The sequence below is a fragment of the Schistocerca serialis genome, chromosome 9, assembly GCF_023864345.2.
Source record: "Schistocerca serialis cubense isolate TAMUIC-IGC-003099 chromosome 9, iqSchSeri2.2, whole genome shotgun sequence".
Taxonomy (NCBI): Eukaryota; Metazoa; Arthropoda; class Insecta; order Orthoptera; family Acrididae; genus Schistocerca; species Schistocerca serialis.
In genome coordinates, this window is record NC_064646.1 from 323,840,360 (window position 1) to 323,859,106 (window position 18,747).

At 38.2% G+C, this 18,747-nt stretch overlaps 1 protein-coding gene across 1 annotated transcript in view; it reads left to right on the forward strand.

The window, feature by feature from the left end:
• The window catches only part of LOC126418712 (anoctamin-4-like), a 404,589-nt gene that overhangs the window by 373,390 nt on the left and 12,452 nt on the right, over window positions 1-18,747 (forward strand). Inside the window, exon 19 of the mRNA XM_050085615.1 lies at window positions 13,370-13,541. Within this exon, the coding sequence (XP_049941572.1) occupies window positions 13,370-13,525 (156 nt within the window). The 3' untranslated portion in view covers window positions 13,526-13,541. The remainder of the gene's footprint in view (window positions 1-13,369; window positions 13,542-18,747) is intronic.

An 18,747-nucleotide genomic window follows, 5' to 3' on the forward strand; every position in this document is an offset into this window, starting at 1 on the left:
GCCAGGGATTAGTGAAATGGCTAAAGTAATTAGAGGTGACACTTGATAGAAAAACTGGGACAACATTATGTGATTTGTCAGTTTCTGCTTTTAGTTGGACACTGGATTCAAAGACTGGTTTGAGGATGAGGAAAAGCTAAGATGCTGGAATAAATTTTAGATAGCAGTTAAGAAAACATTTGTTAACCACTAGCAGCAAGTCCATAAAACCAAAGAACAATTGAAGATCAGAGCCTAATAGTTGGAAATGACACTGTCACATATACTGATTGTTTTGGTAATGTGGCATACAATAAATATGAACACAATGGAAACTGACACTGCTTTACACTCATTGAAGGGCACGGAAAAGGGCAGCTATCAAGCAATCCTTTTGAAGGAAGTTGCCACAGCAGTGGCTTCTTATAGGCGTCTCATCTTCAGCCACATCTTCATAAGGGGGAGAAGCTGACAGGTATGCTGACAGGGTAGTAGCCTGCACAGTCAAGGTTGCCTACAAATTTTTGGTAGCAACCGCTCAAGAACATATTTGAGCTCTGCTTCGATGGAAAAGAGAACTGACAAAACAACCAAATAGTCTCAGCGTACAGAAGTTAACACCATGCTCGTCACCAGTTGTGTTGTAATGCTAGATGCAGCCAATAGGGTGGCCATTAAGAACAAAAGTTTATTTATTTATCCACATTCAAGTAAACAACAAACATAGAAACAATACAATAAGCAGTAGAACACAATCTGAGAAGGAGTACCAGCTATGACATCTTTATACACACATCAAAAAAAGTTTTGCATCACCTCGGTTCTGAGAGTTCTGAAACCTGTACAGAAAATTTGAATATAGATCAACATAAAAATCATTTCTGCCCTTTTTATTGCTCACAAAAACCATGCATTTCACTTTGTACCTCCATACAGTGTGACCTTCAGAGGTGGTGGTAAAGATTGCTGTACACATCGGTACCTCTAATATCCAGTTGAACATCCTCTTGCATTGATGCATACCTGTATTTGTTGTGACATACTATCCACAAGTTCATCAAGGCACTGTTGGTCAAGGTTGTTCATCTCCTCAACGGCAATGTGGTGTAGAGCCCTCAGAGTGGTCGGTGGGTCACGTCATCCATAAACAGCCCTTTTCAATCCATCCCAGGCATGTTCGATAGGGTTAATGTCTGGAGAACATGCTGGCCACTCTAGTTGAGCGATATTGTTACCCTGAAGGAAGTCATTCATAAGATGTGCATGATTGGGGTGCGAAACATTGTCCATGAAGACGAATGCCTCACCAATATGCTGCCGATATGGTTTGCACTATCGGTCAGAGGATGGCATTCATATATCACACAGCCATTACGGCACCTTCCATGACCACCAGCAGAATATGTCGGCCACAAATAATGCCACCCCAAAACAGCAGGGAACCTCCACCTTTCTGCACTCGCTGGACAGTGTGTCTAAGGCATTCAGCTTGACTGGGTTGCCTCAAAACATGTCTCCGACGATTGTCTGGTTGATGGCATATGTGACACTCATCGGTGAAGAAAACGTGATGCCAATCCTGAGCGGTCCATTCGGCATGTTGCTGGGCCCATCTGTAACGTGCTGCATGGTGTCGTGGTTGCAAAGATGGACCTCACCATGGACATCAGGAGTGAAGTTGCGCATCATGCAGCCTATTGCTCACAGTTGAGTCATAGCATGACGTCCTGTGGCTGCACAAAAAACAATATTCAACATGGTGGCATTGCTGTCATGGTTCCTCTGAGCCATAATCTGTAGATAGCAGTCATACACTGCAGAAGTAGCCCTTGGGTGGCCTGAGCGATGCATGTCTTTGACAGTTGCTGTCTCTCTGTATCTCCTCCATAGGACAACATCACTTCGGTTCACTCCAAGACACCTGGACACTTCCCCTGTTGTGAGCCCTTCCTGGCACAAAGTAACAATGCAGACATGATCGCACCATGGTATTGACCATCTAGGCATGGTTGAACTACAGACAACACAAGCCATGTACCTGCTTCCTGGTGGAATGACTGGAACTGATTGGCTGTCAGACCCCCTCTGTCTAATAGGTGATGCTCATGCATGGTTTAGTGACATCTCTGAACAGTCAAAGGGACTGTTCTGTGACGCAATATCCACAGTCAACGTGTATCTTCAGGTGTTCTGGGAACTGGGTTGAGGCAGAATTATTTTTTTTATGTGTGTATAATGGGGAGGTGGTGCAGTGGATTTCGTGCTGTGTGCATTGGTCTTGTGATACACCACAGGCGGCCTCTCTTGGCCAGTCTGCACAGCTGTTGTTGGTGGACTATTTGACATACAGCGCACTGGCAGCCTGGTGCTGTGATCCTATCCAGGTGTTGCCTAGACAGTTACAGCAATAACACATTGAGGCACTGGTATATGGACTGCCATCTGTTACTTTTAATTTTGTTCTTTGTCTATAGTAAACTTGTTTTTGTGTTGGGGTTTACAACATTTGAGTGTGTCACCCTGATGTCTTACAAAGAGTTTAGTACTGTGGCTCAAAACAAGAAAAACTGTCTAATAAACACTGGCTCCAAAATGCATACCTTAAGGGCTGTGAGCACTTGTTCAGTAGAAGAGATGTGTTTCACAGTAGCAAAGAAGAACGAGTCATCATAGCTCTGTCTATACTGTCACCTCTCAAAAATTTGGAGAACAAAGAGCTTGCAGTAGAAAGTATTTGTTCACAGTATCTAAGATGAAGCAGTGCTCATAGATCTAAACATATGCATTTTAGAGGCCTTGTTTACAAAACTTCTTTACTTTAAGTGATTGCTCCTGTCATATTTCTGAATATTGGCCATTCCTCCTGGGATAGCCTGTATACAGGGTGGATCACCTAAAGCTTGCACTGCAAATATTGTGGAAATGGTAAGTTCTATTGAAGTGCAGATTTCAAAGAATTATTTGATACTCAGGAGCTCATATTGTTAGCCAATAAATATAATAATACTTAACAAGTGTGTTTTTGTGCAAAGATACACATTTTTAAATGGAACAATGCCTATTGACATTAACAAACTGAAAGAGGGGTAAATTAGAATATTAGTGGTGTTTGTTGCAGGATTCTAATGCAAGTCATTTACAAGATACCATATTTTAAGCAGTTTCCATGCTGACACTTTATTGTGCCATTCAACCTGTGTAGTTGCTATGTATGATGATGTTATGTTTGCTTACCGTGTGGTTGTGTGTTCCTTGAGTGCATTGCGACTTACTATTCAGTTAGTGTGTGATAATCCAAGCAGTAGGTTGCAAGTGAACAACAGGATTTACTAATGCAGAAAAAGTGGACATGCTCATTGAGTATGGAGACTGTAGGAAGACTGCAGTTCATTCTCATACAGTGTATGCAGCAAGATATCCTAATTGATGTCATCCATCTCAACAATTATTTATCAGTTTCTTCAAACAGTTATGTGAAAGTGGTAGTGCAGCATCTAGACAATGTAACAGAAGGATACAAGTGAAGGCAGAAGATGGGGAAATTAATGTTCTTGCTGCTTTTGCAGCTGATCTGCTCCCACTCAATCACATGAAGAAGTGGCATGAGTCAGGGAAGTATTCAATGCATTGTTCATTGACATACGTTCTATCCTTATCACATCTCTCTCCATGAAGATCTGCAGGGACGTGATTATGAGAATTGTGTTAACTTCTGTACAAACACATTAAGACAGGATGCTCCAGATGTGTCACATATCTCATTTAGTGATGAAGCTAAATTTACCAATCATGGTTAGATAAATGAACAAAAAACTCACTGTTGGGCTGTTGACAATTCCTGTTGGCTTAATCAAGCAGAATAGCAGCATCCATGGAGTGTAAACATGTTGCATGGGAGAATGAACCTGTTTTTCATAGGCAGAACACTAAACATGCACAAGTATTGCATTCTCCTAATAGACCATCTTCCACGGAAGTTATAAGACATTCTTCTGCAGACTAGGGGGAACATGTGGTACCAACATGATGGCTATCCAGTTCATCGTGTACAAAGTACTACAGTGTGTCTTCACGAATTGTTTTCAAATCATTGGATTGTATGCAGAAGACGTGTGTCTTAGCTGGTCATTCCCTGGATTTGATGCCTGTAGACTTTTTTCTGTAGGGAAAGCTGAAAGACGCTCTCTACAACGTCATACCAACTACACCGAGTGATATGTAATGGCGTATTACTGCAACCTGCTTGGACATCTCTGCTAATATGCTAGCATGTGTGCAGCAGTCTTTCCATACCAGAGAGGAAGAGTGTATTGCTGCTGCCGGTGGTAATTTTGAACACAACCTGTTATGGTCAGTTATCTAGTTACTGGCGAGAGTCCACATAACTAGTGTAATTACTTGTGCTCCTCTATAATGTGTTCCACAACAGGTATTACATAAGTGTTGGTGTGGGACCTTTTTAAAGTACAATATGTCATGGATGATTCACAGTAGAATCCTGCAGCAAACACCACAGACATTCTGATTTACTTCACTTTTAGTTTGTTAGTGTCAATAGGCATTGTTCCATTTTTTTAAAAGTGAATGTTTGTAAAAAAATACACTTTCTGAGTATTATTACAACCTGTTTATTAGCTCACAGTATGAGCCCCTGACCACCAATCTATCCTGTGAAAGTCACACATCAGTAGCACTTTTCATTTCTGCAATACCTATGGTGCAAGTTTTTGGTGACAATAAATAAATAAATAATAATGCACCATGAAGGAATTTTCTGAATGGGATGGAAATTGGTAGATGTTATGTATGTGGACAGACAAGCAAATGATTGCAATTTCAGAAAAATTGGATGATTAATTCAACAGAAAGAGCTTCACCTCTGACCAGCACTCTCATTTGCCAGACCATAAGGTAGGTGACAGTCAGGTTGGTATTCCACTGTTGTGTGGGATATCTCCAGACACCTCTTCAGCCTGTAATCTCATTGACTGGAGTAGAATTGCCTTCAGCGATGAGTCCACTTTGAATTGAATCCTGACGAGCAATGAAGATGTGTCTGGGACAGCGGTAGGATAGCAACCTGAGTGTTGCCTGCCATATAGCCCGGCAGCCAATAGTGATCATCTGGGGTACTAAAAACAAGAGATAGAGGGCTGGTACATGGTCCGGAATACAGGGAGACCTGTTGTGATGCTCTTATCAAAAATAAATATCTCACTGTATGCTCTTTGCACACTCTAAGAGAAGAAAAGAACACACTATGGAGGAATTATCTGAATGGGAAAGAAATTAGTAGATCATAGCAGGACCCCTTTGGTTGCCATCCCTGGCACCCTTGCAGCACAATGTTACATATCAGTGATACTCTACAACCTCTTTTGTTTTCCTTCATGGTGAGCCATCCTGGGCTTACATTTGAGCAAGGCAATGCCCACCCACCCATGGTGAGAGTTTCTATTACTTGTCTTCGTGCTTGCCATATGAACCTACCTTGGCCAGATCGCTCGCCAATCGAGAACATTTGGAGGGTTATGGGCAGGGCCCTCCAATCAGCTAAGAATTTTGATGATTTAATGCACCAATTGGAAAGGATTTGGCACAATACTCCTGGGAGGACATCCAACAAATCCATCAATCAGTGCCAAGCTGAATAACTGCTTGCATTAGAGGTAGAAGTGGACCAACATGTTATTGCCTTGCCCAGTTTGTGAAGCTCTTTCTCTTGAATAAATCATCCAGTTTTTTTTTTTCTGAAATTGTAATCATCTATTTGTCTGTACGTGTGTATCACATCTACTGACATCTGTCCCATTTGGATAGCCCCTTCATTATTTTGTTTACTTTTTTTTTTACCATGTCTCAGCCTACCAGCTCTCTTTTAACACCAGTATTCTGTTCAAGTACACACCAGTGGTACACACCTACAGCTCTATCCTATAACTTTTAAATGGAAAAATTGTGCCATAGCAATCTGTTCATAGCATATTATTATATGCAGTTTTGGACAGTTGGCTAAACAAGAACAATGCACTGCTTATTTTTATGTGTATGAAGTTAACATGGTTTTACCATCAAAAGTTACCTACTTTGAAGCCTAGTAACTGTGATTTTGTAGTACTGATGTATAGGCCTTGTTACTAAAATATTTAGTCATTTCTGATGTCCAGTGTGTTGAAAAATATGTTATATCCTCTTCATTGTTACCATGAAACAGTAGAGAGATGTTATTAGTGTAAATTATTGTATGGGAATTTTAAGGTTGTACAATAAAATTTACATATACGAGAAAAAGAAATAGCACCCCTGTACTGAGCCCTGCATTACTGTTTCAGCCATACACTGAATGTTGATTTATCTCACACTACTTTGGGAATTTATATGTGTACATTGCTTATGGCCATTTAGGTATGTTGACAGGGGCTCAAGAAATCTGTGTGTGATGTTGCACGCCTTCAGTTTCTGCAAACGAAGTGGATGGCTGACTAGACTGAAAGCCTTTTTGAGACCTAAAACATGCTTATAGCATTCTTTCTGCCATCTAGATAACTTTAGACTTTGTGTAAAAATTCTGTGACAGCTGTTGTGGTGTTGCGATCTTTTCAAGATCCATGTTGGGTTTCTGTGAGAAAGTTGTTTTGTGTGAAAAATGCACCAAACTTTTCCCAAAATGCGGAATAAGAAATCTTACTAAATGTAAGAATCAGTGATACTGGGCTGTAGTTTGATGCTCTTTTCAATTGCAGTGGTGAACATAGCTTCTTTGATGCTGCCATTGATGAGCTATGTAATTAGTTTTAACCACAACATTTGTGCATTTTTTAATTACTGTGCTGGAGATATATTTTGCTTGTCTCTTTTTCTTTTACTTTTTCAAATTTAAGGTCGTTATCTGTTACGTATCAGTGTACTGTGTTGTGTAGTGGGTCTATGTCTGCCATTGTGGTCATGGTTGGGGAGATGAAATGCTTGTTAAGAAGTTTACAAACCGTTTTTTAGCCTTTAGCTGATATTTGTGTTTGATATTCATTGCTTCCCTTTCTGTGTTTCTACATATGTTACAGTATTTCTTAAGGAGATTCCAGCAGGCACAGCTTACATTTGCTGACTGTGCTATTGATTCACTGCGGACCTGTTTCCTTTGATATAGAAGTACTGATCTGAAAACTATATTTTTCTTTGAAAATGTGCAACCCAGATGATTTTTATGGTACAGAGGGCTTCAGTATTCTGTTTGGGCATGACTAATTTAGCTGGTAATCTCAAGTGAACTCTTTTTTTTCTCCCAATTGGGAATTGTTTTTGTTTTAACTGGCCACCCAAGAGTCAAAATCCCTTAGTAGAATTGAGTACACATCATCTCATTTAATATTTCATCCTTCTTAGTGGTAGACACCTGTCTCAATTCCCTCTAGCTAGTGTATTTTTGAATGTAATTATATTTTTAGCAGTTTGGCTTCACTTCTGCTGAATTATTTTTGCATTTCTTTGAGGACTTACATTTAAGTAATCAATTTGCTGGCAATAATGATCAGAGAAGTTACTTTCTCAGGTTGGTGATTCTTCTGGAAAACCTGGAATTGTCAGGGAATTACATTTTACCTGGAGAAATCAGGGGAATCCCAGGGAATTTCATAAAATCTAAGGGAATTCCATGTTTTTACCCAGCATTAAGTTTTATAAATCACAAATTTTAAAATATTTATTATTTCAAAATGTGTTAATTATATAAATATTATTCCACATATTATCGATGTTTAAAAAATGTGGCTAAACTACTGCTAATGGTTGGTATAAATCTTATAAATCTCAGCTGAGAGGGAAACAAAAGTAATTATTGAGGCTCCCCCCCCCCCCTTCCCAATCATCATTAATTTATCAGTAGCATCTTGACACCATCTTCCTTCTCACACCCAGAATTCTTACAAATCCCCCATCCCCATCATCCCTCCCCCCGTCCCCACCTCCTTCACTCCAAGTTTGAGTAGTCATCCTGTTTCTTCATCATGTTTGCTAATTATTGCAGAGTCTGTCCAACTGGCAGTTAAATCTGTTATTTTGATGTTTGAAATTGCTACAGTTGCAAGATTATATGAGTTCAATATATTTGATAATTTTAAATTACTAATATCTGCATCAGTATTTAAATCACCCAGTATTGTGAGGTCATCTGGCCCAACTTGGCATATCTTATTGAGGCTGTTAAGAAATGATCTACTCTCCATTTCTTGGGCGATAAACACCCATGACTTCGTGTTTCAGTCGCTGCTTGTGAAGCCTTCATAATGTATCAAAGTAGCAGGTAATTCAAGTGAACTTTCTCTGCAGTACTGTTCAAGAAATAAGTTTCTTTTAACTTTAGTGTGTTGATTAACATGAAGAGCTAACCCAACCTCTTTCTAATGCCACCTACAGTAGCTACTAACTCGGTAATAGCCATCTGATTTAAAGTAACTTGTTTTATCCTGCTTTAAGCGATGATCTGTTATTGCCAGGACATGTGGATTATGTTCATCCATGAAAGCCTGAACAAGTGCAATTTATTTCCTCAGTTTTGTGTGTTTAAACACATCAGACAGAATGGTTTTTTCTACTCATTTTCACACTGTTTGTTGTAGCAGGAAGACTTATTTCCATGTAACACAGGGAAAGTTTGAGACTTCTGGATATTTCCATTAAAACATTAGTTTGTTACAAGAGGAACTTATTTCACTATGTGAGTTGTCAGTTCTGCTTAGGGCACTGATGGCTCATTCTGTATACATAAGAGAGATGATTCACCTGGCTTGGACTGTTTTTCTCTTGTGTGACACAGCTGTTGGTTCTGGTGCTGATGGCACTGTTGTTATTGATGAGACTGCTGTTTTTGGTACTAATGACATTGTTCCCACATATGGGATTATGCTATTTTCTTCCTCTCTGTTTGCAATGATTTAATTTACCTCTTTATGTATAAAATACAAGGTGTTCATAATTAAGGTTCCAGCTTCAAAACACTGTAGAAAGAGAACCACTGCTCAGAATAATATCAAATTTGGACACAGGAGGAAACTTCATGAAACAAAAAAATTTAATGGGAGTTTTGTGAATAGATGACACTGTAAGCATTGGGATATGCACACCTATGGACATCCAGCACATGGTTGTTCCTCATTTCGCATCTGAGATACTCAACATGACTATCTCCATGAAGGATCACATAGTGCTGGTAAGGTGCTTTTACAAGAACAGTGACTGTGCACCACTTGCCCTTCAGAGGTGCCAGACACTAATGGATGTGAGAAAAGGCATTGGTCTGATCTCTGCTAAGGTTCTGTAGAAAATTATTACAATATTTGAAAAGACAGGTACAGCTGCAGACAGGCACAATTAAAAGACACTTATGTAAAGCTTTCAGACACAGCCTTGATCAGTAAAAGATACACACACACACACACACACACACACACACACACACACACACACACACAATTCACATTCACAAGCAAGCACATCTCACACACACACTATCACTAGCTCCAGCATCTCGGGTCGGAATGCTGAGATGCTGGAGTTGGTCGTATGTGCATCAGGTGTGCTTGCTTGTGTGCATGAATGGTGTGTGTGTCTCATTTACTAATGAAGGCTGTGACCAAAAGATTTATGTAAGCATCTTTTAATTGTGCCTGCCTGCAACTGGATGTGTCTTCTTTATGGTAAGTAGCAATTTTTCTTTTCCTAATTGTTGATATTCCTACCTGGAGTTTCGATTGTTTGAAAAGACAGGTTTTTTTGACGTGCAATATGGTAAAGGGAGGAAAGCAGTTGATCTGACATCTGTTGAAGATGTGGCCACAGCATTGCAGGGAGGGTTGAGCAGTGGTGTGCAAACATGCAGTGCACAAGGAATTGCCCGAACAATGGATATGCCTATGAGTACAATGCATAAAATCGTGCAAAATATCCTGCATTGATATACATACAAAACCATCCATGTTCAGGAGTTGCTTCCTGCCAAACTGCTAGCAAGACAAATGTTGGTTATAGAATTTCTTGCTCACATGGAAGTGGACAATGAAGAGCCATGGAACATACTGTGGACAGACGAAGCCCATTTCCATCTCCAAGGACATGTCAGTACGCAGAATTGCAGAATATGGGAAACAGAAAATCCACACGCACATCAACCAGTATCAACTCATTCTGCAAAGCTGGCTACATGGTGCGGGTTGACAGCATCATTTATTGTAGGGCTGTATTTTTTGAGGAGGTGTGTCTTGCAGGTCTTGTTACCTGTAACATAACTGGTAAATGCTAAGGGAGGCTTTTGTGCATCAATGTCATTCCAACCATTCAACAACATGGATGTGTGGGTAGGTTCATTTTTATGCAGGATGGCACTCGTCCACACATTGCACAGCTACTGAAGTGGAAGCTGCAGAGGCACTCCAGGAGTGACAGAATTATCAGTCATCATTTATCTATAGCCTGGCCATCCAGATTACCTGGTCTTATTCTGTGTGACTTCTGGCTGTGGGGTTATCTGAAAGATGTTGTGTTCAGTGCTCCAATTATGAGTGTAGCTGAACTGAAGGCATGCATTGCACAATGCTGTCTCAGTGTGATCCCCAAGACACTCTGATTTGTTGTGGAACATGCTGTTTCTTGAATTCAGCTTGTTGTTGGAAACAACGGACAGCAAATTGAACATGTCTTAGACCAGTCTCATGACTATTAGAAACCAATTTCATTTTCCTTTATATGCAGTTCTTGTCCCAGAACAATTAAAAAGTGCTGTCATTTTGCTTTTTATGTGGTTTTTGGAAAATTAAAAATTGTATTCACTGATTACAAAAACAGGATTTATTCATCAGAATCATAGGAAATACAACACTCTAATTGTTAGTGTACCATATGGAAGTAGCATATCTTGACTTGTTTCACAATTTGAAGTTTTTATCCATGCTGAGATTTGTAGTAAATGGTATGTGTAAGAGTGACTCAAAATGATGTGTGTAATAAAAAATAAATGACCAGTGTTGATACTTATTTGAGAAATTAGAAAGAAGGTAATTTATTTTATTTTATGAAATGTATATTTTTTCTCATGAGAAATAGAGTTTTTTTGTCTTAATTTCTTCTTGTCAACAGCCACTAATGTTTTTATTTCCTCTGTCATGTACATCCCATATTTGTGCATCCATTATTTTAAAGTGTCTTTAGAGTTCGAATCTGATTATGTTTCACAAAATTTCTATTTTACGTGCCTTTTATCTTTGTACCTTCTACATAATAATAAACTGGGAATTTAAATTTGTTTGATCATGGAAGTAAACCTTCCTGCATCAGGTGTGTATAAAGTGTATACAGCAGTATATAGTAAGTAGTAATAGTTGCTATGACAACCCTGCTGTAAATTTGGCTTCATTACTGCGCAAATGGATGTCACTGGTAAAATTAAAAACATATGTCATTAACCCTTCATTCTACAAATTATCTGGTGATTGAAAATTCCTACTTAGGAAGCAGAAGCATCCATTGTAAAGCTGCCTGACAAGTAGTAACACTGTATATCTACACATGCATCTCCAGACATACTGTGCAAATCACTGTGAAGTGGATGAAGAGGATATTTCCCACTGTACCCCCTAGAAGAGGTGGACAAAAATATGCAAACACTAAAAACACAACATATTGCTGTGCTTATTATGATGTAGGAAAACAGCCTGCATTCAAAACAACTTCCAGTTATCTCAGAATTGATAAATACAGGTCATTTATAGTTCTCAAGGGAATCTTATACCATTCTTCCTGAAAAACAGTGGCAATTTCAGGTAATGATGATGGAGGTGGATAGTTATCAGACACCCTTCTCTCCAAAGTAGCACAAACGCTCAGTAATATTGGTATCTGGTGACTGTGGCGGTCAATGAAGTTGCAGCAATTCTTCCTTGTGCTCCAAAAATTCTTCCTTATACTCACAAAATCAGTCTTGTAGGATGCAAACTGTGTGAACAGGGGTGCTTCTGTCTTGGAGCACAGCATCACCATTGGTGAACAATTATTGAATCATGGGATGAACTTGATCAACCAAAATGGCTTCATAATCCTTGGAAAATAATGCAGCCTTGCAGAGTAACAATGGTGCCCATGGAATACCACACTATGGCTACCCCCATCATCACCATATCCCTGCCATGTTCACTGCTGGCAGCCAGATGTAAGCTCAGCGAGAATTTGGAAACCCGACCAAATAAATGACTTCCTTCCATTGTGCCATAGTCCAGGTTAAATGGCTTTGGATGTGTGATGTACACATAATCAACATTTATAAAATATCGAGACATCTAAAATGCTACACATGCAGATATAAAGAAACTGGTTTATACTGCTGTACTAAAATGGATGAAGTGTAATTTACCTTTTAAATCAACTCTCAGGCATTCTATTGAAATGTACACAATGGAGTATTGTGGCTTCCTTAATAACTGATTCAGCAAACAAAAAAATGTTTTTATGTAACTGACATATTGGCTGCCCATACCAGCAGTGCAGAATATTGCTGAAATAAACTAATATTCATATTTCAGCTGTTTACATGTATATGGGAAACAGTTCTCAATGTTGGTCATAAATAAGTCCAAGAAACTACACCATTTATCAACTAAAAAGGATTTTATTATTAATTAATGCAATATTGTACCTTATTATTACAGCCACTTCATCCTCTCTTTTCATTTTGGTGATACTCCATATGTGATCTATATTTGCTGGTTCAAAACTAGTTTCCTTATGAATTATGTATAATTTCTCTTCGTATTAAGTGATTTTAAGTCTCTGCTTAACTGAAGTACACTGAAGAGTCCTAAAAAGCATGTATATTATGCAATTGGATAGAGAAAAAATTCCACTCGCCAAGTGGCAGCAGGAAAACACACATATAAAGGTATTAAAATTTGCACGTTTTTGGAACCTGTGGCTGGCAGGTGGGTTGAAGGGGAAGGAAGAGGGATGAAGCAAAAGGAGAGAGTTCGGAAAAGTCACTCAGTATGCCAGGTCAAGGGCGACTTACCAGATAGGATGAGAAAGAAAGACAGTGTTGAGGGCTGCGCTGTTTGAGATTTGAAAACCTGAGAGCTTAGTGGTGCAAGATAGGATAGTATGCAATACAGAGTTCATTCCCTAAGCACCATGCACTGGATAATAAGAGCAGAAAGCCCTTATGTGTGTTCTGCTGCTGCCGCTGTGTGAGTCGATTTTTTTCTATACAGTTAAATTCTATTTTCAAAAATTGATTCTCTACCAAAGCTTGTATGATTTTCATAGTTTCTGCGTAACTTGATTTACACGTAAGATACAAAACAAATTCATCACTATAGTTACTGAATTACATTATCTTTGCTATATGTTTCAGCATATTGTGTTCATACTAACAGGACTGCTAGCTTATATCATTCCTGACACATCACGGACAGTGAGGCAGCTACAGCAAAGAGAGAGAATAGTAATAATGGAAAGGCTTGCTAGTATCTCTAGACAAGGGAGAGAAGAAAACAACACACAGTCATAGCAGCAGAAACTATTACGTGAGTGATATAAAATTTTCAGTGTTGATGTCTGACCAAATCTAAAGAAACTTAATGAAGTTATCTACAGTCTATCTGTTGTTACTTTTCAGAGCACTAAATCTTTATGATCTCTGAGTTTTGCCTCTAGGTATAATACAGATAAAAGAATATTATATTATTAATTTTATTAAGTAGTTTCAAAAAGTCTTTTGATCTCTCTTCTAAACACACAAAGAATATTTTCAGAATTAATATTTGTCTCTGCAGCAGTGTGTGCCTGTTTTGAAACTTCCTGACAGATTAAAAATGTGTGCCTGGCCACAATTCAAACTCAAAATCTAGTCTTTTCATGTGCAACTGAGCACACAGTTTTAATTTGTTAGCAAGTCCCAGAACAGCACATGCTCTGCTACAGAGTGAAAGATTCATTCTGGAAACAAAACCAAAAGCTGTGGGTAGGCTAACTGTGTGTAATATCCGTTCTTCCATGAGTGCTGATCTACTTCTACTGCTAAGGTATGCAGGAGAGCTTCATATATGACTGAGTGAATGTGGAATTGGGGATGTAGCAGATTGGAATGAGTAGATTTGCAGTTGTGGGAAAGGTACATGAACTGAGTGCTCAGAAGTGCTTGTTAAAAGAATGACGGAAATTATCTTGAGGAATACTTATTAAAAGAATGACGGAAATTATCTTGAGGAATACTTATTAAAAGAATGACTGAAATTATCTTGAGGAATACTTGCAACTGTTTCCTCTAATGAAATATAACACCAACAAGCTAATGAAGATAGATTATATCAAAAACGACTGCAGTTGGCAAGTGAAAAAGTATATATGAACACTATTTTATGTTCTTTGAGTATTAGAAATTTCTTAAATAAAAATAAAAAACTTTTATCATCATAATAAAATGATGGGGAAATGGATCTCATGTAAATTTTTGGACTATTGAACAAATATAAGTAGGGACACGCAAGCTGCTACCACATGAATTTGGAAACAGTGCAAACATGCAAAGTAATTCTATGTCATTGTAGATGATACAAATTAGGCAACTTCTAATCTTGATCAATAGAGGAATAATGTATGTGTAATAGCACCATAAACAGTGATTCACTCTGAATATTTTGAGACAAATTGCACGAAGATATTACACAGGAGGTGCATAAAGTGGACCATTTAGATTCACAATTAATTTCTCTCCTAAATATTATCCTGTAGCATTTCCGTCCTTCATTTCCCTAAATTCAAAGAGAAATGAGGTGGGGGAGTGGAGATTCAGTTGGAAGATGTGCAGTTGGTGGGAGGATATTGTTGATAAGTGGGGTAAAAATGTTATGTGAGAAAGAGGATCAGTAATAAAAAATTTCAATTAGTATTACATAAAATATTATTCATGTATGAAAATAAAGATTGAGAACTGCCAAAATGAAGAAAATAATGAACAACAGAAGAGTCTAAGAATAGAAAACAAGAAATAACAGACAACAGAGAGAAGAACACTTCATCATTGAGCTTGATTGGTGAATGTGGTGTTCTAGATCATGTTATGAAAAAAGTATTTTACGTTTTCTTTTTTTCCCAAGGATATTCGGTCGTACGGCAAGTTTATGGTTGACACTCTGGTACTGAAAGCTGAACACACTCAATTTGGTGTATCCCAAGTGACATATTCATCAGTGAGGCCAATGTTGCTAGTGATGGGATTGTTGATGATTGAGAGATTCACTTCATTTAGATTTGTATGTAGCTATAGTACTCAGCTGCTCTCAAAAATGACATTTGGGCTATTATAACAACACCAAAGAATGCTCAATAGTTTAATTGAATATGAAATGCTGTTCCAAGAGGAGGAAGAAAATTGTAAGCATGGTAAACACTATCTCAGGAATGACATCAGGAAAAATTAATTTTTTTAGCAGTTTGTTGTGTGCTGTCTATGATACAATAGTAGTCTTATAACTGTGTAGAACTTGCTGTTTAGGCATGTAATGAATGATTTGCTAAAGAAGAAATGCTGTTTTAATTATGAAGATACAAACATCTGTGGAAAAAAATAGGAAATTTGACAAAGGAGACCACAATATGATGAAGGGATGGGAAATTTAAACACAGAAAAATACAATTTCAATTTAGATTAGGCCCTCACTCTGGAGTGAGTATTCATCTGGCACCCACTCTGAAACTGTCAAGAATTTCAAGTGTAGTAGCTTCACAGGAAATGTCTTGTCTACTTAAAGGTTACTTAAATCCAACTCCATGCAATTGAAGGAAAAAATTAACTCTGTGAGAAAGGAGGCAGTTGATAGAATAAAAGTATTAACTGTAGTGACTCACTCTCTTGATTATTGTTTCAAGCATATACCTAGTAAGAGAAAATTGAGAAATGAAAAATTTATACATCCATGAATCTAAGTAAATGATATTATTGAACTTCACATTATAAAAAGAAAATTTTATAATTTTTGTGTATTTACTTATTTCATATCCCAGTGATCCATGTTGTGAATATATGACAGGATATGGAACAAGTCAGTTTTACAATCTGTTGTGGTTATTACAAAGCTATGGTATTAAGTATGTAGTACTAACCAATTTCATATTAAAGTATGTACAACATAGGTTAATGGTGTAGAAAAATACAGTATTTATATATGCTTCCAATAACAAATAAATGTGCACACAGATAAGGTTGTGGGATTGTATACGAGTATTACAGATACATGGTTATTATACGTTATGGTTCAGGAACTTATCTATGATGCTGAATGACCCTTGCGTTATGAACTGCCTTGAGTTTTTTAAGATAAGAGGGAGATAGCTCGTCATCCACTAGACACTTAATTCTGAAGAAAGGGTATTAGAAATTGTACAGCCACTGAAATGGATTCCCTTCTGTGCCATATTCAGGTTTGTATGCTAATACCGCCAGTACAGAGAAGGAGATTAGTGATCATGATGTCATTATAGCAACTATGGTTACAAAGTTAATAAATCAGTTAAGAAGGCTGGGAGAGTGTTTCTGGTAGGAAAAGCATATAAGCAGTTGTTACTCTCCCATTTTGACAGTGAACTGACATCTATTAGTTCCAGTAAGATAGACATAAAGAAATTACAAGCAAAGTTTAAACAGGTTGTAAATGTTGGTCAGGAGAACTATAAACTTAGTGAGTGGATTAAGGATGGAAAAGATCCACCATAGTGTAACAACAAAAATTTGGGAAATGATGAGGAAGCAAGGACTGTCACAGTCTCAGTACAAATGAGGAGGCACAAATCGAAACAAGCAAAGGTTAATAGAGATTCATGTGTCTGTGACAGGATATATGTATGGAGCATACAACTACTATCATATCATAGCTTAGCAAAAGATCTGGCTGAGAATCCAAGAAAATTCTGGTCATGTGTAAAATTGCTAAGTGGGCCTAAGGCTTCCATCCAGTCATTCATTGAACAGTCTGGTGTGGCAGTTGAAGATTGCAAAATGAAAGCCAATGTTTTAAATCTCACATTTAAGAAATCATTCACATAGGAGAATCATACAAATCAAACAGACTCCTGAATGGACAGTATAGCAATAAACAACCCTGGCTTAGTGAAACAACTGAAAGAGTTGAAAAAAAAAGTTACCAGGTGTGGATGTACCCCCATTTTGGTTACACAAAGAGTACTCTGTGGCATTATCCCCTAATTGGCTTGCATTTGTGATGAATCTCTTGCCCAGAGCCAAGTTCCAAGTGACTGGAAATAATCACAGGTACAGGTGCCACCTGTGTATAAGAAGGTTAAAAGAACAGACCCCAAAAATACAGACCAATACCCTTAACATTGGTTTTCTGAAGAACCCTTGAACATATTCTCAGTTCAAATATAATAATTTTTTTGTGACCAAGAAGCTTATATTTATGAAAGCAAAGCTCATGCAAAACTTAGCTTGTTCTCACAAGATAAACTGTGAACTATGGATGAAGGGCAATGGGTAGATTCCATATTTCCAGATTTCCAGAAAGCATTTGACACAGTGCCCCATTGCAGACTGTTAATGAAGATATGAGCATATGGAGTGGGGCACCAGATACATGAGTGTCTCAAAGACTTCTTAAGTAATAGAACCCATATGTTGTCTTCGATGGTGAGTGTTCATCAGAGACAAGGGTACAGTCAGGACTGCCCCAAGCAAGTGTGATAGGACCACTATTATTTCCTGTACACATAAATGATCTGGCAGGGTGTTCAGCAACTTACTGTTGTTTGCTGATGATGCTGTGGTGTATGGGAAGGTGTCAAAGTTGAGTGACTGTAGGAGGCCATAGTATGACTTAGACAATATTTCTAGTTGATGTAATGAATGGCAGTTAGTTTTAATTGTAGACAACTGTAGGTTAAAGTGGGTGAATAGGAAAAACAAACCCGTAATTTTCAGGTACTGCATTACTAGTGTTCTGCTTGACACATTCACATCATTTAAATATCTGGGCATACTGTTGCAGAACAATATGAAATGGAACAAGCATATGAGGATTGTGGTAGGGAAAGCAAGTGGTCAACTTCAGTTTATTTGGAGGATTTTGGGAGAGCATAGTTGATCTGTAAAGGAGACAACATGCAGGATGCTGGCGTAACATATTCTGGACTACTGCTTGAGCGTTGGGGATCTGTACCAGGTCGAATTAGAGGAAGCTGTTCAGAGGCAGGTTGCTAGACTTGTTACCAGTAGGTTTTAACAACACACAAGTGTTACGGAGATGCTTCAAGAACTCAGACGGGAATCCTTGGAGGAAATGTGAAATTCTTTTCAAGGAATGAAATGACAATTAAATGGACACCCTAGCTGCAAACAGGCATTGATGTACTTCATTGGGGACATGTTGAAAATGTGTGCCCCGACTGGGACTCGAACCTGGGATCTCCTGCTTACATAGCAGATGCTCTGTCGACCCACATTTCCAACATGTCCACACCACTACATTATAGTGCGCCTGATACAACAAATAGGTAAAAGGACCCAAATCTAAATTACTACATAAACGAAATTGCTGCTTCTAATAATATCACAAAGTCCATATGGCACTGAAGGTATAAACATGAAAAACAGTGGGAACATAACTATAAAGAAAAATGGGAACGAAATCAGAACACTAGAGAAGCCAGCAATATTTTAAATCAACATTGTGTTGATGTAGCGGACAAAATAATAAAACAAAATTCTCCTGTCACAAA